Source organism: Heterodontus francisci, chromosome 5 (assembly GCF_036365525.1).
Source record: "Heterodontus francisci isolate sHetFra1 chromosome 5, sHetFra1.hap1, whole genome shotgun sequence".
Taxonomy (NCBI): Eukaryota; Metazoa; Chordata; class Chondrichthyes; order Heterodontiformes; family Heterodontidae; genus Heterodontus; species Heterodontus francisci.
The window spans coordinates 183,460,582-183,484,644 of NC_090375.1; the positions used below are offsets into that span (position 1 = coordinate 183,460,582).

The 24,063-nt window shown below is 43.3% G+C and overlaps 2 protein-coding genes across 2 annotated transcripts in view; both read left to right on the plus strand.

Moving 5' to 3' along the window:
• Positions 1–16,754, plus strand: part of LOC137370303 (collagen alpha-1(XXI) chain-like) — a 51,216-nt gene extending 34,462 nt beyond the window's left edge. The window contains exons 7-8 of the mRNA XM_068032683.1: positions 9,629–9,706; positions 16,647–16,754. Of these exons, the coding sequence (XP_067888784.1) occupies positions 9,629–9,706; positions 16,647–16,754 (186 nt within the window). The remainder of the gene's footprint in view (positions 1–9,628; positions 9,707–16,646) is intronic.
• Positions 16,755–17,192: 438 nt separating this feature from the next.
• LOC137370304 (collagen alpha-1(XXI) chain-like) overlaps positions 17,193–24,063 on the plus strand; it is a 155,462-nt gene continuing 148,591 nt past the window's right edge. Inside the window, exons 1-4 of the mRNA XM_068032684.1 lie at positions 17,193–17,318; positions 20,871–20,882; positions 21,009–21,092; positions 23,052–23,105. Coding sequence (XP_067888785.1) covers positions 17,193–17,318; positions 20,871–20,882; positions 21,009–21,092; positions 23,052–23,105 — 276 coding nt within the window. The remainder of the gene's footprint in view (positions 17,319–20,870; positions 20,883–21,008; positions 21,093–23,051; positions 23,106–24,063) is intronic.

Sequence of the window (24,063 nt, forward strand, 5' to 3'; positions counted from 1 at the left end):
TCAGAAGCAATTTGTTCAGGAGATGTCGAGAGGAATTCTTCCAGAAGCTTCTCAGGAGAAATGTAGCATCAGGGGTTTTAGCTATCACACACTGGATTTTGCAGTCTTTCTCAGAGAGGTGGAGAAAGATGAGCTGGGTGCTTCTTTCTGAGCAGGCTGACCTCCAACTGGCTCAAAACGGTATTCAAAAATAAAGTCCACTCTTGAGCACTATAAATCTTGACATGTCACTTCTCTTGAAAACAGCTCCCATAGTCAGAAGGCATCTGTTGTTTACTTAGCTGAAGAATGTGACACCTAGTAAATGTTTTTAAACAGAGTCCTTTCAGTGACCATTTAAAAAAACACATCCAGACATCGTTCAGTCTCAAATGAATCCATCTCCACAATTCCAAAACAAAATCCTCGAAAAATATTTTAAAATATGGAAGCACTTTCATAACAATTAGTAGAGCACTTACAGAATCAGGGTCCTGCAAAGAGCAGAATCATTACTGATGTGGAAGTGGGGTTTTATATGACTAGATAGATCAAGGGTGCCTTACAGTACAACCCCCATCCACCCACTCCCTGCAGTGTGCTGTATGCTCCCAAATCTTTCCTATACAAAGAAGCCTAACTATTGAAGGAGGATGATGGGTATCCGCAATCAAGGCTAGACCAGGACACGGACCCCTGCAGTATGTTTTATTCTTTCATTGGATGTGAGCATCGCTGGCGAGGCCAGCATTTGTTGCCCATCCTTAATTGCCCTTGAGAAGGTGGTGGTGAGCTGCTTTCTTGAACTGCTGCAGCCCATCTGCTGCAGACACACCCACAGTGCTGTTAGGAAGGGAGTTCCAGATTTCTGACCCAGTGACATTGAAAGAACGGTGATACAGATCTAAATCAGGATGGTGTGTGACTTGGAGGGGAACTTGCAGGTAACAATGTTCCCATGCGTCTGCGGCCCCGTCCTTCTAGGTGGAAGAGATTGCGAGTTTGGAAGTTGCTGTCAAAGGAGGCTTGGCGAGTTGCTGCAGTGCATCTTATAGATGGTACACACTGCTGCCACTGTGCGCTGGTGGTGGAGGGAGTGAATGTTTAAGGCAGTAGATGGGGTGCTGATCAAGTGGGCTGCTTTGTCCTGGATGATGTCGAGCTTCTTGAGTGTTATTGGAGCTGCATTCATCAAGACAAGTGGAGAGTATTCCATCACACGCCTGACGTGTGCCTTGTAGACAGTGTCGAGGCTTTGGGGAGTCAGGAAGTGAGTTACTCATTGCCAAATTCACAGCCTCTAACCAGCACTTGTAGCTATAGTATTTATTTGGCTAGTCCAATTCAGTTTCTGATCAATGGTAACCCCCAGGATGTTGATGGTGGGGGAATTCAGTGATGGTAATGCTGTTGAATGTCAAGGGGTGATGGTTAGATTTTCTTTTGTTGGTGATGGTCATTGCGTGGCACTTGTATGACTTGAATGTTACTTGCCACATAGCCCAAGGCTGAATGTTGTCTAGATCTTGCTGCATGCAGGCACAAGCTGAGGAGTCGTGAATGATGCAATCATCAGTGAATATCCCCCATTCTGACCTTATGATGGAGGGAAGGTCATTAATGAAGCAACTGAAGATGGTTGGGCCTAGGACACTACCCTGAGGAACTCCTGGAGTGATGTCCTTGGGCTTAGATGTTTGGCCTCCAACAATCACAACCATCTTCCTTTGTGAGAGGTATAACTCCAACTAGTGAAGAGTTTTCCGCCAATTCCCATTGAATCCAGTTTTGCTAGGGTTCCTTGATGGCCATACTCGGTCAAATGCTGCCTTGATGTTAAGGACAGTCACTCTCACCTTACCTCTGAAATTCAGCTCTTTTGTCCATGTTTGGACCAAGCCTGTAATGAGATCTGGAGCCGAGTGGCCCTGATAGAACCCAAACTGAGCATCACAGAGCAGGTTATTGCTATGTAAGTGCCACTGATAGCATTGCCGCGACACCTTTCACCACTTTACTGATGATTGAGAGTAGACTGATGGGGCGATAATTGGCCGGGTTGGACTTGTCCTGCTTTTTGTGGACAGGACATAACCTGGCAATTTTCCACATTGTTGGGTAGATTCCAGTGTTGTAGCTGTACTGTAACAGCTTGGCTAGCAGCATGGCAAGTTCAGGAGCACATGTCTTCAGTATGGAATGTTGTCAGGGCCCATAGCCTTTGCAGTATCCAGTGCCTTTAGTCATTTCTTAATATCCCGTGGACTGAATCGAATTGGCTGAAGACTGGCAAGTGCGATACTGGGGACTTAAGGAGGAGGCTGAGATGGATTATCCAGTCAGCACTTCTGGCTGAAGATGGATGCAGATACTTCTGTTTTGCCTTTCGCACTGATGTGCTGGGCTCCCCCATCATTGAGGATGGGGATATTTGTGGAGATTGCACCTCCTGTAGTTGTTTAATTGTCCACCACCATTCACGACTGGATGTGGCAGGACTGCAGAGCTTAGATGTGGGATCGCTTAGCTCTATCGCATGCTGCTTAGTGCATGTAGTCCTGTGATGGAGCTTCTCCTGGTTGGCACCTCTTTTTGAGGTATGCCTGGTGCTGCTCCTGACATACTCTCTTGCACTCTTCATTGAACCAGGGTTGGTCAGTGAGGAAGTAGCTGCAGAAACACTAGTGCAGCTTAGAAAATTGGTGTGTCGAATCCTGCTATTCACTTGTACCAAAGAAGCTGGCCCAGAACATTTTCAGCCACACTGCTCTCAGCATTTCTTGCACCACCACCAATGTCCAGAATTACTCGGAACAATCACAAAGATAATCTCAGCAGAATACATACACCTGGGGGTGGGGTGGGGGCACAGAAATTCACCCCCAATGAGTATATAAAATGTGTTGAAAAAACTGAGTGACATACAAGCAACGTTATTGTCTTTTACCATGGTGCTACTTTTGTTCTGTTTCAAATGCGTGGCACTGAACGCATCATTTCTTCTTGATGATTCTCTAGTACCACAGGGATCGGTGCTGGGACCGTTGCAGTTTGGAGTGTACATTAATGATTTAGATGTGAATATAGGAGGCATGATCAGTAAGTTTGCAGATGGCACGAAAGTTGGTGGTATCGTAAATAGTGAGAAGGAAAGCCTTAGATTACAGGACAATATAGATGGGCTGGTAAGATGGGCGGAGCAGTGGCAAATGGAATTTAATCCTGAGAAGTGTGAGGTGAAGCATTTTGGGAGGACTAACAAGGCAAGGGAATATACAATGGATGGTTCTGAAGAAGGCATCTCAGCTCTGAAGAAGGGTCACTGACCTGAAACGTTAACTCTGCTTCTCTCTCCACAGATGCTGCCAGACCTGCTGAGTATTTCCAGCATTTCTTGTTTTTATTTCAGATTTCCAGCATCCGCAGTATTTTGCTTTTATATAATGGATGGTAGTACTCTAGGAAGTACAAAGGGTCAGAGGGACCTTGGTGTAATTGTCCATAGATCACTGAAGGCAGCAGCACAGGTAGATAAGGTGGTTAGGAAGGCATTGGGGATACTTGCCTTTATTAGCCGAGGCATAGAATATAAGAGCAGGGAGGTTATGCTGGAGCTGCAGAAAACGCTAGTTCATCCACAGCTGGAGTACTGTGTACAGTTCTGGGCACTACACTATAAGAAGGAAGTGCTTGCACTGGAGAGGGTGCAGAGGATATTCATAGAACATAGAACAGTACAGCACAGTACATGCCCTTCGGCCCACGATGTTGTGCCGAACCTTTAACCTACTCTAAGATCAAACTAACTACCTACCCTTCAATCTACTATCATCCATGTACCTATCCAAGAGTCGCTTAAATGCCCCTAATGTATCTGCTTCTACTACCACCGCTGGCTGCGCATTCCACGCACCCACCACTCTCTGTGTAAAGAACCTACCTCTGACATCTCCCCGAAACCTTTCTCCAATCACCTTAAAATTATGCCCCTTGGTGATAGCCCTTTCCACCCTGGGAAAAAGTCTCTGACTATCCACTCTATCTATGCCTCTCATCATCTTGTACCCCTCTATCAAGTCACCTCTCATCCTTCTTCGCTCCAATGAAAAAAGCCCTAGCTCCCTCAATCTTTCTTTGTAGGACATGCCCTCCAGTCCAGGCAGCATCCTGGTAAATCTCCTCTGCACCCTCTCTAAAGCTTCCACATCCTTCCTATAATGAGGCGACCAGAACTGAACACAATATTCCAAGTGTGGTCGAACCAGGGCCTTATAGAGCTGCAGCATAACCTCGCGGCTCTTAAACTCAATACCCCTGTTAATGAAAGCCAACACACCATACGCCTTCTTAACAACCCTATCAACTTGGGTGGCAACTTTGAGCGATCTATGGACATGGACCCCAAGATCCCTCTGTTCCTCCACACTACCAAGAATCCTGTCTTTAAGCGTGTATTCCGCATTCAAATTTGACCTTCCAAAATGAATCACTTCACACTTTTCCAGGTTGAACTCCATCTGCCACTTCTCAGCCCAGCTCTGCATCCTGTCAACGTCCCGTTGCAACCTACAACAGCCTTCCACACTATCCACAACTCCAGCAACCTTCGTGTCATCGGCAAACTTGCTAACCCAGCCTTCCACTTCCTCATCCAAGTCATTTATAAAAATCACAAAGAGCAGAGGTCCCAGAGCAGATCCTTGTGGAACACCACTGGTCACCGAGCTCCATGCTGAATACTTTCCATCTACTACCACCCTCTGACTTCTATGGGCCAGCCAATTTTGTATCCAGACAGCCAACTTTCCCTGAATCCCATGCCTCCTTACTTTCTGAATGAGCCTACCATGGGGAACCTTATCAAACGCCTTGCTAAAATCCATATACACCACATCCACTGCTCTTCCTTCATCAATGTGTTTTGTCACATCTTCAAAGAATTCAGTAAGGCTTGTGAGGCATGACCTGCCCCTCACAAAGCCATGCTGACTGTCTCTAATCAAACCATGCTTTTCCAAATAATCATAAATCCTATCTCTCAGAATCCTCTCCAATAATTTGCCCACTACCGACGTAAGACTGACTGGTCTATAATTCCCAAGGTTATCCCTATTCCCTTTCTTGAACAAGGGAACAACATTTGCCACCCTCCAATCATCCGGTACTACTCCAGTGGACAGTGAAGATGCAAAGATCATCGCCAAAGGCGCAGCAATCTCTTCCCTCGCTTCCCGTAATATCCTTGGGTATATCCCGTCTGGCCCCGGGGACTTATCTGTCCTCATATCATTCAAAATTTCCAGCACATCCTCCCTCTTAACCTCAACCTGTTCGAGCATATCAGCCTGTTCCACGCTGTCCTCACAAACGACCAGGTCCCTCTCACTAGTGAATACTGAAGCAAAGTATTCATTTAGGACCTCCCCTACCTCCTCCGACTCCAGGCACAAGTTCCCTCCACTATCCCTGATCGGCCCTACCCTCACTCTGGCCATCCTCTTGTTCCTCACATAAGTGTAGAACGCCTTGGGATTTTCCTTAATCCTACCCGCCAAGACTTTTTCATGTCCCCTTCTAGCTCTCCTAAGTCCATTCTTCAGTTCCTTCCTGGCTACCTTGTAACCCTCTAGAGCCCTGTCTGATCCTTGCTTCCTCAACCTTAAATAAGCTTCCTTCTTCCTCTTGACTAGCTGTTCCACATCTCTTGTCATCCAAGGTTCCTTCACCCTACCATCCCTTCCCTGCCTCATCGGGACAAACCTATCCAGCAGTCGCAGCAAGTGCTCCCTAAACAACCTCCACATTTCTGTCGTGCATTTCCCTGAGAACATCTGTTCCCAATTAATGCTCCCCAGTTCCTGCCTAATAGCATTGTAATTCCCCCTCTCCCAATTAAATATTTTCCCATCCCGTCTGCTCCTGTCCCTCTCCATGACTATAGTAAAGGTCAGGAAGTTGTGATTACTATCACCGAAATGCTCTCCCACCGAGAGATCTGCCACCTGGCCTGGTTCGTTGCCAAGCACCAAGTCCAACATAGTCTCCCCTCTAGTCGGCCTATCTACATATTGAGTCAGGAAACCTTCCTGGACACACCTGACAAAAACTGCTCCATCCAAACTATTTGCACTAAGGAGGTTCCAATCAATATTAGGGAAGTTGATTCACCCATGACAACAACCCTGTTACTTCTGCACCTTTCCAAAATCTGCCTCCCAATCTGTTCCTCCATGTCTCTGTTACTATTGGGGGGTCTATAGAAAACTCCCAACAAAGTGACTGCTCCTTTCCTGTTTCTGACTTCCACCCATAATGACTCAGTAGACAAACCCTCCTCGACGACCTCCCTTTCTGCAGCTGTGATACTATCCCTGATTAGCAATGCCACTCCCCCACCTCTTTTACCTCCCTCCCTATTCCTTTTGAAACATCTAAACCCCGGAACATCCAACATCCATTCCTGCCCCTGTGATATCCACGTCTCCGTAATGGCCACAACATCGTAGCTCCAAGTACTGATCCATGCTCTAAGTTCATCACCCTTATTCCTGACACTTCTTACGTTAAAATAGACACACTTCAATCCATCATACTGGCTGCAACTTTGCCCTGTCAACTGTCTAACCTTCCTCACAGACTCTCCGCACTCGGTATCTGCCTGTACAACAGCTACCCCATCCACTGATCCATGGCTCCGGTTCCCATCCCCCTGCCAAATTAGTTTAAACCCTCCCGAAGAGCTCTAGCAAACCTCCTGCCCAGGATATTGGTGCCCCTCTAGTTCAGATGCAACCCGTCCTTCTTGTACAGGTCCCCAGAAGGTATCCCAATGATCCACATATCTGAATCCCTCCCTCCTACACCAGTTCTGTAGCCACGTGTTCAGCTGCACTCGCTTCCTGTTTCTAGCCTCACTAGCACGTGGCACCGGTAACAATCCTGAGATTACTACACTCCTCGTCCTGCCTTTCAGCTTCCAACCTAACTCCCTATATTCGCTTTTCAGGTCCTCATCCCTTTTCCTAGCTATGTCATTGGTACCGATATGTACCACAACCTCTGGCTGCTCCCCCTCCCCCTTAAGAATCCTGCGGACTCGATCCGAGACATCCCTGACCCTGGCACCCGGGAGGCAACATACCATCCGGGAGTCTCGTTCGCGACCACAGAATCTCCTGTCTGTTCACCAGGATGTTGCTTGGGCTGGAGCATTTCAGCTATGAAGAGAGACTGGATAGGCGAGGGTTGTTTTCCTTAGAGCAGAGAAGGCTGAGGGGGGACCTGATTGAGGTATGCAAAATTATGAGGGCATTGATAGGTTAGATAGGAAGAAACTTTTTTCCTTAGCGGAGGGATCAATAACCAGGGGACATAGACTTAAGGTAAGGGGCAGGAGGTTTAGAGGGGATTTGAGTAAAAAAAAATTCACCCAGAGGATGGTTGGAATCTGGAACACACTGCCTGAAGGGGTGGTAGAGGCAAGAACCCTCACAACATTTAAAATGTATTTAGATGATCACTTGAAATGCCATAGCATACAATGCTCTAGGCCAAGTGCTGGAAAATGGGATTAGAATAGATAGGCTTGATGGCCAGCATGGACACAATGTGCCGAAGGATCCTATTTCTGTGCTGTATAACTCTATGACTCTCGTGTTACAAACAAGTGCTTTGATTGACCTGCTGAAACTTTGGTTCCCCTGGGTTGTGCATTGTCAGGGCCCAGCACATTAGCCAATCAGATCCTGACTGGTGTTGCCAGCTTTAAGCTACCTCCCCCAATTCCTGGCATTTCAGGGATGGCCATCAGTACCTTTTAAACAATGCTTTCTCAACCCAAGTCCTTTTCACAAGAGCTTTCAGCTGCAGGCCAGTCAAATTGGCTTTTCTCACTCATTAGTGCCAGATCTACAGCAATTTGATGAACAAGCCTCAGGCATTTCCTTCCTTGTGCTATTTCTGGTGTTTAATTGTTTTCTAATTGCAGCTGATTTAGAGGATTTAATGCTGCTCCCTTCATATTTGTTGGCTCACTCTGAAGGCCAGAATTTCCTCTATTGTTTTTAGACCAGCGGTAGCAATATCATGGCTGAACCAGGAGGACTACATTCATAGTAACTTTCGTAAGCTGACAATTTAGCTAGGGATTGTGCAATAGCAGCAATTTCCAAGCCAGCTCTCAATATGGCTCAGGATGTCTGCTTGCAGTTGTCAAACATCTTTTCAACAATGTATAAATTGCAACCTCTTTATAAACAAATAATGTCCTTTCTCTTCAAAATCCCATAAGTAAGTGATACATACTGGAACTTGAATTGGATTTCCAATAGAAGAGACCAAGATAATAATACAAGGCTCTGTTCATTGAAAAGGGAGTTTCAAAACATAATTGTGTTGCACACAATAATTGTCAAAAATTAATTACACAGGGACCATGTGGTGGATTGGGTTAGAATACTGTCCTGTTACCTCTGGGACCAGGGCTTTTATCCAGACTAGAGTAATGAGACAATAATTCTCCCCATTGTGCTGGCTGTATTGGGCCGAAGTGAGTTTGGACAGACTTAGTCTGGTTCTTGTTGAGTGTGAGCAACCCATAATTCAGCCTGAACTGGTTAGGTTACACAAATGCTTTGAGCAGGAAATGGAAGTACCAAATTGGTGTGGCAGGAAATGCCGTTATGAAGTTAATGTTTAAGTACATAGCTTAAAGGAGTTATACCATACGTCTAAACACAAAATCAGTTTGATTTGGGAGTGGATCAGGGTGCAAAAACTGGAAAAATGTTTTCCAAAACCAAAATATTTGTCACCCAGGTAATTACATAATTTCTTCTTATGCAAGCAATTAGCACAAACTAATATAAATGCAATAATAACATATCTATAGTGTATAAGACTTCAGTAAAGCTTTTGAATTTTTTGTTCATTCAAGGCATGTGGGCATCACTGGAAATGCCATCTTTTATTGCCCATTCCTAATTGCCCTTGAGAAGGTGGTGGTGCACCATACTGCCTTCTTGACTTGCTGTGGTCTCTGTGCTGTTATGGTCAGAGTTCCAGGATGTTAACCCCACTCCTTCATCATCTCTTGTAGTGGTTCAAGAAGGCAGCTCACCCCCATCTTCTCAAGGGCAATTTGGGATGGGCAATAAATGCTGGTCTTGCCAGTGATACCCACATCCTGTGAATGAATTTAAAAAATTCTAAACATTTAACAAACTTTTATAATGTCAACTAAAGTTAGTCACCACCAACTGTGTGTTGCACTAAGCTGGCCCACACAAACCATTTTCAACAGTGAGTCTGTTCACTTGTTTTCTTTATGACTGTAGTGTGCTGTTAAGCAGATCAGTGAGTCATCTTCAGGATAGATGCAGGCTTAATATCCAGGTTCAACACAACATTCTTATTACCTTTAACTATTTACATTGTATGAGCTCTATACGTTACTCAGGTCCCGGTCTTGACCATATTGCTGTGTACTCAATTTCTTTACCAAATGGTGTCTCCTGCCTGTAATACATATGTGGTGACATCATTAGTTACATCAGTGGCCTGGTCTCTTAAAGGTAAGGTTACTTAAAGGTGAGGTCACCACTACACTACATTACAGTGACTGACGCTTTGTTTAACTTTAATTAAATAGATAGAAATACAGAAGCTTAGACTCTACTGTGACCCACAGCAAAGTGATCGGGAAACTGCCTGTGAAATCCCTTCTGTGGTGAGTAAAACAGATCACTTAAGTTATAAGCTTGACAATCTTCTCTAATTTACACCTAATGCTTTTCATATTGAAAGTATTTCTGGAATATTCAACCGCAATCATTTTTCAACAACTTTATAAATAATTTTTGAACAAAAAGAGATAGCTGCAATAAATGCATGATGAAGCGATCCAACCGTTTAATGCTCTGCTTAGAAAAGACTAGGCAGAGATCATTTTGCTAAGATACGACTCTGAAGTTTAATTGCTGTAATAGCATATGAACATTCAATCTGTTCATTTAGCATTCTTCTGCTTTCTTTTCATAGGCTTTAATCTATCTAACTCATCTGTTAAAATAACAAAGCAATGTAATTAAATAACTATAACTTTGGAACAAAATTTTTGTAAGCCTAATTGTTCCACCATGGCAATACAAATGATTAATGTTAAGTGATTTATATTTTTGGGATATGTCTCCTTTAAACTTGTCCATTGCTTGTTCTGTTCCTTGTTCACTAGTCTAATTGCCACATCTGAACTTTTCTCATGGAATAGCATTGACTTTACTCACCTCCATCATTCAGTATTTGCATTATTTTAAAGCCTTTTCCACTCTCTGTGATATTTGTTTTGCTACTTATGTGTGTCATATGGGTTGATCTCCTTTGCAGGCTTCGTCATTTTGTCATCCTTTATTCACAATTATTGCCTGGAGACAAATAGGCAACTCGAGCAAATGCTGCTTTGGTCTGACAAGAAAACTAAGGAAAGGTCAATTTTAAAAGGGAAGAACTGTATAATGTGATGAAAGGAATGACTTTATCAACTTGGCTAAATTGCATACAGTACTTCCTTCATTGGCAACAGCAATGTACATGCCCCTCAGCTGAAGTCAGCGAAGGGCATCTGTCTTTGCAGTCTCTGCTGGGGAATGGCTCAGTCTTCTATTACATTCTGTTCCTGTGGCTTCCTCATGCTGTATGAATCTCCCTTTGCTAACTCTTCATCCCTATTGCGTTTCTTCCCCGGGTGAAAGACTCTGAGTTGGTGAGGGAGAAAGAAATGGTGAGTGATCCAGAGTTGAAAGAAAGGATCTGTGGTGAGAAGCAGAGAGAGCAGTGACAGCATCATCATCATTCTCTTCCTGCTCTACCTCCCTTGGCTGTGAATGAACTGCAGAAGAAGAGGAAAGGTGTGCATCACCGAGAGGGGAGAGTGAGATAGATGAAGTAACACTTTGGACTTTTTTGGCTGATGTAATAGGTACTAGCAATGCTTTACACATACTGAGCTGCAGTTGACACAGCACCACTGACCTCTCTCTCACTGACAGCCAAAGCAGAGCGTCTTCCCCAATGGCTCCATTTTCTGCTTCTTGTGAGCTATGAACTGCCTGACATGAAGGATTATCCTGGTGGCCTGCCTCTTCTGACATTATGTTCTCTTTTCTCCTAGAAATAACAATGTCAGGTCATTGAACTTTTTCCAGTTCTGGTCTGTAGTCCTGGGAGTGAGAGTGAGAACCACTGCCACTTCCTTTCACATAGCTCTGGCTATTCCTTTGTCTGGCTTCTCTGGGTACCCCCAACAATATTTCCCTGCATATTCTCACTTGCTTCATCAACATTTCTTGGTCAGCAACAGAGCAATGTTGAGCTCTGTGCTTTGGTGGTTTTGGTGCCAAGGAACTAGTTGAACTTATTGACAGGCGTGTTTAGGAGGCTGCGATGAAGTCACTGGGCACCTGGAAAAGCTTTTTTGAATATCTTTGTACGGAAGCACAAAAAAACTTCAGAGGAATTGAAGATGCTGGCATAAGTGGCTACAAAAATTACTTACCCGTTGGCCATTCAGGAATCTGCTGCCATTTTAATTTTCTACAGACTTTTAAAATTCTGCAACAACTTTCTACCCCACAAGTTTACATAGCACAGTTGTCCTCTACATGCCAGTACGAGAGCCAAGCTCCTTCCTTTGATGGCAGAAATGATCCCAAGCTTCGATGACTGCATCAGAGGATAGTGACATAAAGTACTAAATTGGAAAGCTCAAACAGATTTCAGTAAGCGGGTTAAGAAGAAGGAGTCCTATTGCAAAGTTTCAGGTATCCTTAAAGGTATTTTAGAAGGGGAGATATGCTGACAAACATCAAAGATTTATTCTCCATTAAAGTTTCATTGCAGTTCTGTCTCTGGGAGAAAGAAGAAAGAGCGATAGATGTCGTCCCATCCTGCCTCTTAGCCAGGCCATATTCAAGCCAGGCCATATCCAAACCTACACCAAGTTCTGCTTACCCATCATCCCTGACCTCATTGGCTCCAAATCCACCAACAACCTGATTTTAAAATTCTCATCCTTTATGTTCGAATCACTCCAAGGCCTCGCCCCTCCCTACCTCTGTAACCTCCTCCAGCCCTACAACTCTCCAAGGACTTCATCCAACTTTGGTCTCTTGCACATGCCCCATTACCTTAGCCCTACCATTGGTGGCCGTGCCTTCAGCCTTCTAGCTCCGAACATCTGGAATTTCCTCCCACACCTCTCCACCACTAAGATTCTCCTTAAAACCTGTCTCTTTGACCAAGTTTTCACTCACCCTTTCGAATATCACCTTCTTTAGCTCAGTGTAAAGTTTTGTCTGAAGTTTTTGTGAAGCGCCTTAGGATGTTTTCTTATATTAAAGGTGCTATGTAAATGTCAGTAGTTTTTAAAGCCAATTAATTATCTTAAAAAGTTGTTTTGTAGGTAAACATGGCAGCCAATCTATCCACTGAAAAGTTCCACGTGCAGCAATGAAGTGAATGACTGGTGTGCTTTGTTGATGTTGGTTGAGGGATATATGTTGGCCAGGACTCTGGGAAAACTCCCTTGTTATTCTCTGAATAGTGCCATGGGATCTTGTACATGAATCGGGAGCCAGGAATTTGGTTTAACATCTCTTCTGTAAACACTCGTGAAGGATTAAGCCAGGCCACACCAAAGCTGTAGACAACGTTTCATGAATGTACCAGGACCTGTGCAGACACACTGCCTATATTTCTAATATTCTAAAGATGCAAACAAAAGTCATCAATTACCTACAACGAGAGTTACTGAATTAACTCTGTGCACCTATTTAGGTTCTGCATAATAAACTCTATTCCTTGGAGGAATGCTGTAGGTAGTGGCAGCAACGTATCAAGTACACTGGCCAAACTTTGAGTACCATTGAATTTTAGTGGGCATCCTCCCATCTATGAAAGATGATGGACACACAGCAAACAATCCATTTAAGTGGAGTGATCTCTCTTGGTGCACCTTTGTTGATGGCTGTGAAGGCCAATCCTTGAGAGGAAGGTTCTGCGACAAGTGCTGCACGTGGAGCTACCAAGTGACACTGTGAGTTGTTGTTTTTGACGTTGACTCCTGTTGCCAAGCTGCTGTAGCAGCTGGTCATCGTGGAAGTGCACACCAGTCCACAGGATGTGACGCCATTTCCCTCTTTTGCCAGCTAGTGACTCCCAGGTGTGATAGTCGACATTTAGCACCTTCATGTCACACTTGCAAGCATTCTTGAAGCGGAGCTTTGGGTGCCTCACTGGTCATCAGGCCCTGGCTACCTCACCATACAGAAGGTCTTTGGGTATGCAACCCCCGTCTTCCATCCTGTGGATGTGTCCAATCCACTGAAGCCACCTCTGTTTGATCAGTGCCAACACATTTGGGAGCTCTGCCTTTGAGAGGACTGCCACATTTGTGATTTTGTCCTGCCAGGATATACCCATAATGTGCCACAGACAGTGAAGATGGAAATTATTGAGCTGCTTTTCCTGGTAGCTGTAAGTCACTCATGTTTCACAGTCATAGAGCAAGGTGCTGAGAACACAGGTCTTAATAACTGTGAGTTTGGTCCTAAGGGTCAGCTTGATGTATTCCATGCGTGTTTCGCAAGTCGACCAAAGGTGGCAGCTGTTTTCTCTGTGTGTATTGAGCTGTGCATCAAGGGACATATTGTCTGTCACTGTGGACCCAAGGTAGCAAAATTTGCTAACCATTTCCAGTGGGATGTGACTTAAGTGTGATCAGGGTTGGAGATGTAACACCTTGACCCATGACTACTGTTTTCTTGACACTTATAGTCCAGAAGAACAAGTTACAGGCACGGGAGAGACAGTCCATGAGGCGTTGTAGCTGAGTTTCCTTGTGAGCGACTAGCGCAGCATCATCAGCCTCTTTGAGTTCAGCCTTGATAGATTGTAGAGCTTGCCGTCTGACCTAGTGTGCGAGTAGACTCCTTCCATATCTGCAGGGAAGGCGAAGGTTGGGAGCATGGAGAAGAGGGTGCCACACACCTTACTTTTGTAGATCTCGCTTAAGGCATTCTACACCGACAGCAGAGCAGGGCTCTACAAGACTTTGAAAAAAATTGGCGTCCACTGAAGCTCTTCAGTCTCATCCGCTCCTTCTGTGACATTGTGCATTGCACTGTACAATTTGAGGGGTCCACTTCCAACAATTTTGGAGTGAAATAGGGTTGTGTCCTAGCCCCCATCATTGAATGTAGGAGCAGCTTCATCTACCAGGAGTATATGTAGCTTCAGTCAGAGATTCTGTAAATTAAGAAAGAACCTTGGGATAACTATGGGCATTAAGTATAAAACATTACTCTGAAGATAAACAACATATCTCAGGGCAAGTCTAGTTGCTCTTTTATGACATTCAACTATTTGCAGATCAGATCCATGAGATACTTTAAAAAGTGCAAAGAAATGTAGCTGCAGATGCTACTGAAGCCCTAATCATAGATTGTTTGTTTGGAGAATAAGGGTTACTACAACCTTGTTGCTTAATATATCACTCATCAAACCTGTTAAAGAATTTTTAAAAAGTAAATATTTACATTTTTCTGCCATTTGAACAGACTTCCAGTGAGTACTATTACAAAGTTGGGTCCATGGAATTTATATATTACTTACCAGAGCTCTCAGTTTAACTTTTAAGGTGGTCTCCAGGCTCAGCTGAAAGTGTTTGGTCACCAAATCAGAACCTCAGTAGCTTTTCAACTTTGGCCTGGATTTTGTAGTTGTAGTGAAAGTAAAACTGCCAATATTTGCCATCATCACAACTGTGAAACTGATCGCAAATTTTGGCATCCACACATGCACAGCTAAACGTGGAAATAAAGAAATTGTGGCCAGTGATTCTGTGCTGCTCCACAGGGTGTGTTGTTAAAGTCCCCGCAGATGGCAATATTTACATATCACTTGAATTGACGTAAACTTTTATGGTGTACACCCTAATCTCACTGTAAAATCCCTCCGTAAAGTCATGCCTTGTTGAATGAGGTGTAACTGGGTTATTAACAGCATACTAAGTCAAAATTACTGCTGAACAACCTCTTTGGCCCTGGAAAACTATATTTGTGGAATGTCAAATTTCTCCATTATGATAAAATTCCATAGGTTTTAAATGTAAATGTTTTATAATTAGTTTATGATATTTGAGCTTCTACCATAATCCCATGAGTAGGTTTCAATCTTTATTTTGTTCCATGTAAGATGATTTAAAAAGTGAAGAATAATCAGTGCATTTTACTTCCTGGTTTGCTGTCTGTGAGAATTCTGCAATGTGATTGACTGTTTGGCCTGCTTGCTGGCATCACTGTTGCTGAATGCTGGAGATCCCCTATCGTTGGTGCCATGATCAAATTAACATTAAGGAAGGTGACAGAGATTGCTGGATCTTTGTGGGTAGCTTTCTTTGAGGTCAATGGCAAGCACTGTTAGTTCATTGCTGCTCACAAAATACAGGCCATTGAAATTAATTTGTTCTAATAACAAACTGTTCAAAACCATGTTTTATCTAGAATTTGATGCCACACTCCCATTTGGTATTTTGAAATGCAGCCCAAGATGATCATCATTCTGCTTGGTGGGATATTTATGGAGCAGGCAGATTCACCTTGATAGATTAATGCTCCGATATGAACTTGCATACAAGTTGTGGGAGGATACTTACCCCAACCATTATTATTTATTTCTATGTTGGTTGCTCCTTCTTTGAAAAAGCAATTTCAGTGTAACTTAACTGAAATATGTTTGCAGCATCATCGATAAGTCTCTCGGATAATGCAGAAGTCACAACTACCAGTGATGGATCACTAAATGGAATTTAACATTACAGTTTTGACATCTTAATGATATTGGGCTGAATTTTACCAGCAGTGGGGAAGGTGAAGGATAGCCTCACTGCCCAGAGGCCAATTGAAGACCTTAAGTGGCCAATTAAGAGCCTGTTCCCGCTGCCGCTGGTATTTTATCAGTGGCTGTTGTCCTCGCCATGTGGCGAGACCACCCAGTAAAACCTGGCTGCCTCTTTGAGGTGGGTGGGGGGGGGGGCGGTGTGGGGGTGGGGGAGTACTTCCTGATTGGGCACTCTGTGGCCCCCAGACGGGACCCGGGGCAAGGGAGAAAACGCCTAACTAACCCTGGCGTCTCTGACTCCACTTATGGGATCCAAGGTGGCTCTCCAATTGGGCGGAAGCTCTTGGAGGCAAGCTCCCATCTTTTAAAGGGATGGGAGCCCCAGCACCAGACAGTTAATTGCCTGAGCACTGAAAAAGGCAGCCGGGGGTCCTCCAAAGAGTCGAGGTGGGGTTGTCCCCAGCTTTCTGGTCCAGCATCAGGGCTCCCCCCACACTAATGAAGTTCAGCCCATGTGTGCACTTTGGAAATATATTGCTATTACTTCATCACTGGGTCAAAATCCTGGGACTCCCTATCTGATGGCACTGTGGGTGTAACTACACCACACGGACTGCAGCGGCTCAAGAAGGCCACCATCGTCTCAAGGGTAATTAAGGATCGGCAACAAATTGTCAGTGATGCCCACATTCTATGAACAAACAAAAATTTGTTTTGAAGATTTGGGGGAAAATTCCCTTTCCGTTACCTTTTCAATTATTTGCCACTTTTAGCCAGAGGACCACAGGCTAATTGCTTTTAGCATAGTCAACTATTTGAAGGAAGATCAATGTCTGTACAAGACTATGGCATTTCAAAACAATGATCAGACTTTGCTTTGATCACATAATTATCACATTCAGTTATAGATTGTTGCAGTTTACTGATCAGGGTGACCTCAAATTTCAAATTGCTACTTTTCACAGCCAGTCAAAACAATAAGGGTAGAATTGCATGAATACCGGATCTACTTGTTTCCCAAGTGTGGAGAGAATGCAAGTGAAAACAAATATGTAACGATAAAATCTTCAGCTGGCACAGGCATTCAAAACAAACTTTGGATCGAGCTTGACAACTATTTGTAGAATTGAAATATGTTTGGCATTTTCTCAACTGCCTTTTTAATTTGTAGCTACAGTATTTAGGTGCTGTATGTTACCAAAAATATTCAGAACACACCATCTTGAGTTGGAAAATCACACATTAGACCATTAGTAAATGAAAAAAAAGCTAACAGTTAAAACAAGAACAACAGCTTGTATTTAAATAGTGCCTTTAACATGGAAATGCATCCCAAAGTCTATCACAGAGGCTTGAAGGAACTGGACACTAAGTCAAAGGAGAGATTAAGAGGAGTGAACAAAAGCTTGGTCAAAGGAATGCATTTTAAGGAAGGTCTTGAAAGAGTAGTGAAAGAGGGGGTGACAGCTAGAGGGGTTTAAGGAGAGAATTATAGAATGTGCACCCTAGGTAACAGAAGGCTTGGCTGCCAATGGTGCAGTGAGAAAACGTTGTCTTGTGGGTGGAGATTCTGGAGTTTGGGAGAGGTGAGACCAGAGATGACATAAATACAAGGACAAGAATTTTATGTTTGCAATGTTAAAGGATAGTAAATTGCTGAGGGCAGGATGATAAGAGCGTCTTCTGGTGCAGTATAGGATACGATCAACATAGTTTGGTGTGAGCAGGGGTTTAGAGGATGGGAAGCCAATAGGAGAGCTTTGGAATATCTAATCTGGAGGTGGTAACTGTGTGTATGAGGGTTTCAGTGACAACTGGGCTGGAGTGGGGTAGGAAAGGGATGATATTACAGAGGTTGAAGTGGCTGATCCTTGTGATATGGAGTATGTGGTGTTGGAACTTCAAGTCATGGTTGAACAGGATTCTGAATTGCAAATCAAATCAAAACAAATGATATGATGGAAATAATTCAGGCAAAATGTCTGGAGTGAATGGAATTTAAATAAACCTGATCTCAATCAGTCAGTTATATGATCATTATTAGTCATTCCCAACGCTTTTATGCACACCTACAATGTAGTTTGTTTAGATTTCCACGAAGTCTTTGAGAAAGTTTCATGTGAAGGTTTGTAATTAAACTAAAAGTCGTAGGAATCAGACTGGTTAAAGAAAATGGTTAAAAAACCATTTGAGTGAGTGGAAATGTTGATTAGAATCCTACAAATTTCCCTCATGTTCCAGTCTCCATAAATTACATGGATACTAAAATCAGCTCAATTTAGCCAAATTTGCTGATGGCACAAAAATTGGCAGAGCAGCAGAAACAGGATGCAATATAAGATCTTTGAGAGGATTTATTAAGTTATATGCTTGAGCAGAGATAGAATGAAGTGTAAGGCATTATGCATAAGCACAGGAGACTCGGGGATGTAAGAATAATATTAGGTATGCTATTTTCAATATCTGGACAATTTGTTGAAACCAATTGGAAAAAAAGCAAATAGAAAGCTAGAGCATCAGCAAGAACAATTCAATGCAAGTTTACAGACATTATGCCTAAGGGAAATCACACTTAGAATATGTGTTCAAATTGGTTACTATGCCATTAAAAATAGTTGTATAGTAAAGGATACAGAAAAGAGCAACCAGATTGGCCCCAAGTGTAAAAGGAATGAGCTACGATGAAAATCATGGAAACAGAAGATTTACAGTTTATAAGGAAGCTGGTTAAGGGAAAGTGAATGTCATGAAAGTATAGAGAATATTAAATATTGAAAGTAAGGTCAAACAAAATTATTACTTCAGCTTAAACTTGGACAATAAGGCCAGAGAACATAAATGAAAGTTAATTAGGTAAATTTAGAACAAAAAACATTGAAAATGATTTTGCTCAACAAATACCGTCTAGAATAAGTAAGTCAATCAAGGCAAAAGTATTGAGGCTATTCAAAATACAATTAGGTGCCATCGTGGGAGAATTAATCGACTTAAGTGATAGTTTTTTCATCATGTTCACTCCTGTTACTAATACCATTCTCATTGGCCTGTACACCTTTACTAAAAACTGGAGTCACAGATAGTGGTCGGGTATTGCTTCATTCTCGTAAAATTCTCTTAAAAACCACTACTATTTATAATCTGCATAATAGAAGTGAGATAACAGTTAAGCCACCCCTTTCTGATCAACGATTGCTCCCCCCATCCCCATTGTTAAGAGAATTAGTGTTTGTTGAATGTTTTCCTCTGCTATGAACATACCCAAAGAAGATTGCAGTTATTCTTCTATTTGCTGACATCATTTTCTTGATCTTTCTTTCTAATGATCCCTGTCATGAATAATATTTTCAAATCTTTTTTGTCTTCTGCACATCTTTAAATCTAGATTATAAAAGTTTTGTGTATTGTGGTAAGCACCCAATGTTGGTTAGTTTGTGGTGCCACATTGTTAGTGTGAATCAATCAGATTGCTGGAAAATAAAATTAAAAATCTTTCACTTGATCATCATTTTCCTCCTGCATTATTATCACAAATTAAAGTCACAGGTGGGAGAGGAACACCCATGGGTACTGTAACAGTGGGAATATATCATCTGCAAAAAGTTTGTCTTGTACGTTTTAACCTCTAACCCATATGTTTTGGTTGCAGGGGCCTGTCCTTGTGGCAATCTGATTTGTCCAGATTTATTTTTAGAATGGTTAAGAGCTATGCTTATTTTCCAATTCTCTTTTTACATACACCCCTGCCCCGCTCCTGCCTGTCACACCATCAGGAAGGTGCCATACTCTGCCAATGTCGCCTACAACTAATTACATTGATTGAGGTGTGTGTTAGAATGGTCTAGAATAACGTGCAATCTAGTTTGTCCTGAACTGGGGGAAATTAGGCCTTGACCAGGCCTATGGTGAAGGACCTGACTTCTACAATGGATGGCAGAATTCCCGTCTCCAAGTGGAAGCCCGCTGGAGTGTTGAGAAGAATCCTGAGAATTCTACCGTAGGGACACTGCTGGAGTGCCCGAATAGACGGCCGGGGATGTGAAAGAGGAAGTATCCTGAAGACTATAATGAGGCTGCCACTAAAAACCTCACTGTGATCAAGGCCTTCAGTGGCTAATTGCTGGACCGGGAATTAAATCGGAGGGAGAAGGATATAACCTCTGCTTGACGCTCACCCAAATGGCACATTTCAGTTTTGGAAGTAACAGAACCCCCATTGTGACATGTTATGGTACAGTGTGTTCAAATCCTACCTGTTTTCATTGTTGTTCTAATCCATTCACCTCTTTCCCCCATTAAAGATCTCCTCTTGTTCCCTAAAATTTCACTTCTGTTGCCATGATTCTTCTGTTGACCCTTATGCCTTGTTGAAAATTTGTTTCATTGAGCACCACATCAAAGATATAAAATCAATCTAAAATCCTAAGCTTTGAAAGCCCAGTATTCCAAATTTGCTAGTAAAAGAAAGGTCTAGGGTGTAAACTTTAAAATTGCTTCAGTTTTTGTTGTCAGAAAGTAGGTTCAATTTCTTCAGGCGCTTTTGTTTTTGTTGTCAAATCTACATGATATCATTCATAAGAACAGCCAGGTTGTGACTGATAGCACCTGTTCCAAACTGAAAGTGCAAAACTTTGTTCTTCCTCTATTATTTTTCACGAACCAGAAGAGAGGTTTCTTTTCTCAAAAAGTGCCTTAAGTTGCACTCTGCACCACGTAGAGAGGATTTGCGTTAAATTCCTAGCCGCATTAGAAATAGCAAACAGAAAAAATTTCAAGTTCCATGGTAAATTCATTGCCTTGTATACAAACATTATTTTTGTAAAGTAGTGATTTCCTGGAAGTTTTTCAGATGATTACTGAAGTTTAAAATTTTAAGGTTTGTGTTAGGATGTCCCAAAGTGCTTTACAGCCAATGAAATATCCCTGAAGTGCAGTCACTGCTGAATTGTATGTAACGTTTTACCACAGTACTAATTTCTTTTATATTTCCTCTTATTTAGGATGACGAGAGGGTGAGTAATATTTTCATGTGTTTTAGGCAGTAAGAGAACAAAGCACGAGCAATTCTTTAATGCTGATTTTACTGCTTGAGCAAAATATGACTTGCACTAAAACCCCTTTATTTAATTTTTTTGAAGTGCCCACCTGACAGAATGGCACCTAAGGCAGTGTGTGCATGCCCACTGGGCCCACCAGGATTACGTGGTCTTCCTGGAAGAAAAGTAAGTTCACTATTTGTTGCCAGTGCTCACGCAAGTGTGGCTGCTCGAAACATTTCACAAATTGCAGATTCAAATTTGGCTGAATTTGCCATATTGGCAATATATTCTATTCAAACAATGGAAACCTTAACTTATAAATATTGCATCCTGCCAGATAGTTAAGACACTACTTTTATAGGGGCAAATTTTACAGGCCCCTTGACGTGGAAGGCCTGGCCCCATATTGCCAGTGGCGGCCCACCACCCGCTGCTCGGCAATGGGAGCCAAATTTACATAGTCAAAACAATGCTAATCAATTTACTAAATACTTACCCACTCCTGCCGGCTGTTCCAGTGCCATATTGGTGGCAGCGGCCAGCACTCCCGCGCCTTCGGACCTCCGTTTGATGCGGGACACTGATGGGGAAGAGGGAACAGGTAAGTACATCAGTGCGGGAGGTGGGGGGAGCAGGCCCAAACTAATGTTATTGGTGGAGGGGATGGTAGGAAGAGGTAAAGTTTAACAATTTGTGACCTTTGGGGGGTGTAAGATCAGGTACATAAGGTAAGTATTTTGGTGGGGGGGCGGGGGGGAAGAGGGCAAGGAGTGAGTGTATCATTATTGGGGGGTGAGAGAAGGGCTGGAAACATGTATGTAATTTTCTTTCAATTCATTTTAATGATCTGTCCCATTTAAACTTGAAATTGAAATGTAAGGGCTCGAAGCCCTTTAAAAATGGCCTTGGCGCCTGCACAGTGATGCCTGAAGCCGTTGCCGGGGACGCACCGTCCGCACCCTCCACGTCATCAGGTGGGGTGGCGGTCCGTCCTGGCCATGTAAATGAGCTGCCGTGTTTAATATCGCAGCAACTCCGCAGAGTTAAACCCGCGCATACATGCCACCATCTTTGAAGCTTGGTGGCGAGCTTCTAAAATGCAGCCCGTAGTGTAATGATAATGTTCTTAGCTTTGGATTTTATGTACATTTTATCTATATATAAACCATTGATTCTTGATACTTGTGAAAAATTACGTTCTCCCCTCTTTCCTGAGCCATGTCAAGATTCCAATAGGATGCTGTGACTCACTCGCACAAATCTTCCTAAGCATTTATTCTGGATTTCATTAATATTGCAAACTTTTTTTTTTAAATCTTCCATTTCATCTTAGCACTTCTCTGTGCACTAGTCTCATTAACATTTGCTTTGAGGTTTCTGTCGTCACCAAAGAAATTGTAACCCTTTTCACTTTAGACATCCTAACTAGGATTATTCTTTTCTTGGGCTGAAATTCGGCAGTGCCCAGTACTTCAGTTTGATCCTCTGAATCTGCCCCAATACTGACCCCTTTCCCTGGATTGGAGGCCATTTATCATGCATGGTGGGCTGCTGGCAGGATTGTTCTGCTGAGAGGAAGCCTGTAGTATGAAGAGGTTAATTCCAACAATACTGCAGTTGGTATATTGGAGTACAAACAGAGGCAGCAAAGGACTTTAATAGGGCACAAGCAGCACTAAGACTGTTTCAAAGCCCCCACGTAAGGCCAGGCCTAAGTTAAATACTGAGCCTAGGGAGGACACTGGGAGGATCTGTGTCCCTTTACTGCTACTTCCTGGAGCCTGCTGTCACCTTTCACATAGTAGTCCTGGGAAAGGGCACTAAGTGGGGCAGATGGAGGGAAATTAACATCCAACAGTGCTTAGTGTGTGACTCTTTGGCTACCTTTCCTGGAAGCCTAAGGTTAATCAGGAACTGAATGGATGGGAAATTCCTCAAAGCTGTTTCAATTCTGCAAGCGTTATTTTGCTGTAAGTGCAGTGAAAACATGATGGGCTCCATTTTAACACCCCCCCCCCCCCGCCCCCCCCACAACCCGTTCCTCTCTGCCCATATTGAACAACGAAATTGAGGAAACTAGTGAGTGGTACAGCACAGTATATTGCAGCCCACTAATTCATGTGTTTTTTTTCTTTTTATCAGGGGCATAAGGGAGAACCCGGTAAACCAGGAGAATCAGGAATGAACGGTGTGCCTGTGAGTACTATTCCATTTTCTACATCATCTCTATGTGTAAAGTGCTGGTGATCAGTCAGATAGTCTGTACTTTTCTTTAATGTATTCTTACATTGCACTGAGACGTTATAATGGGCTGAATTTTCGTGACGCACTAGAGGCAGTACCAGAGGCAGGCACGCCTGAAAAATCGCACCCCCAAGCAGTGTGATGGGGAAGCGGCAAGCTGCCCGAAAATGGTGGGTCTGTAACCGAACATGCAAGCAAGCTAAGTGTCAGCTCACTGAAGGGCAGTTTGGAATTTTTGAGACGAGGCATGGGAAACACACAGGGTCTCGAGCCTGTCCATGCGGAGGAAGTGGCATTGCAGTGGCAGGCGAGGTAAGATATCGGAGCCGGAGGCAAAATTCAATGTGGAAGGCACCGCTCCAAAAATTGGCCACAACCACGCAGTGCCCATTACTGTGGGGACTTTGATGTCCGACTCCCCTAACCTTTTTGGCCCTCTTATTTACCCTTTAAGTGATCGGTGACCAGGAATGGAGGCACCCTCGTGCTTCCCTGCGTACTTCAGCAGTGCCCACCTCTGATGGTGGAACTGCTGAACTATGACCACTGGGCAGCCTCCAATTAGCCCTCCAGACATGGGAGCCCACCTGCAGTCTTTAACTGGATTGAGCTTCCCGAAGTGGCCACTTAATTGGCTGCCTCCTCCAAAATCATCCTCTGGGTCCTGCTGCCAACGTTTGTGGGTTCCCGACTCGAATTTCATTCCAACGGCAGGGTAGGGATCCAGAACGCAAAATCCAGTTCATTGTTTTTATTATTTTAAGCCAACATATATATTTCCCTTTTTCCTTCTTCCCACTGAACATTTCCATGTTAGTCTTCCGTGGTTGCAATATTCCCCATAGATGCAATGTATTTCACAACATCTCTAGAAATGGGTGATGAACCAAACTCCAAGCTCACATAAGGG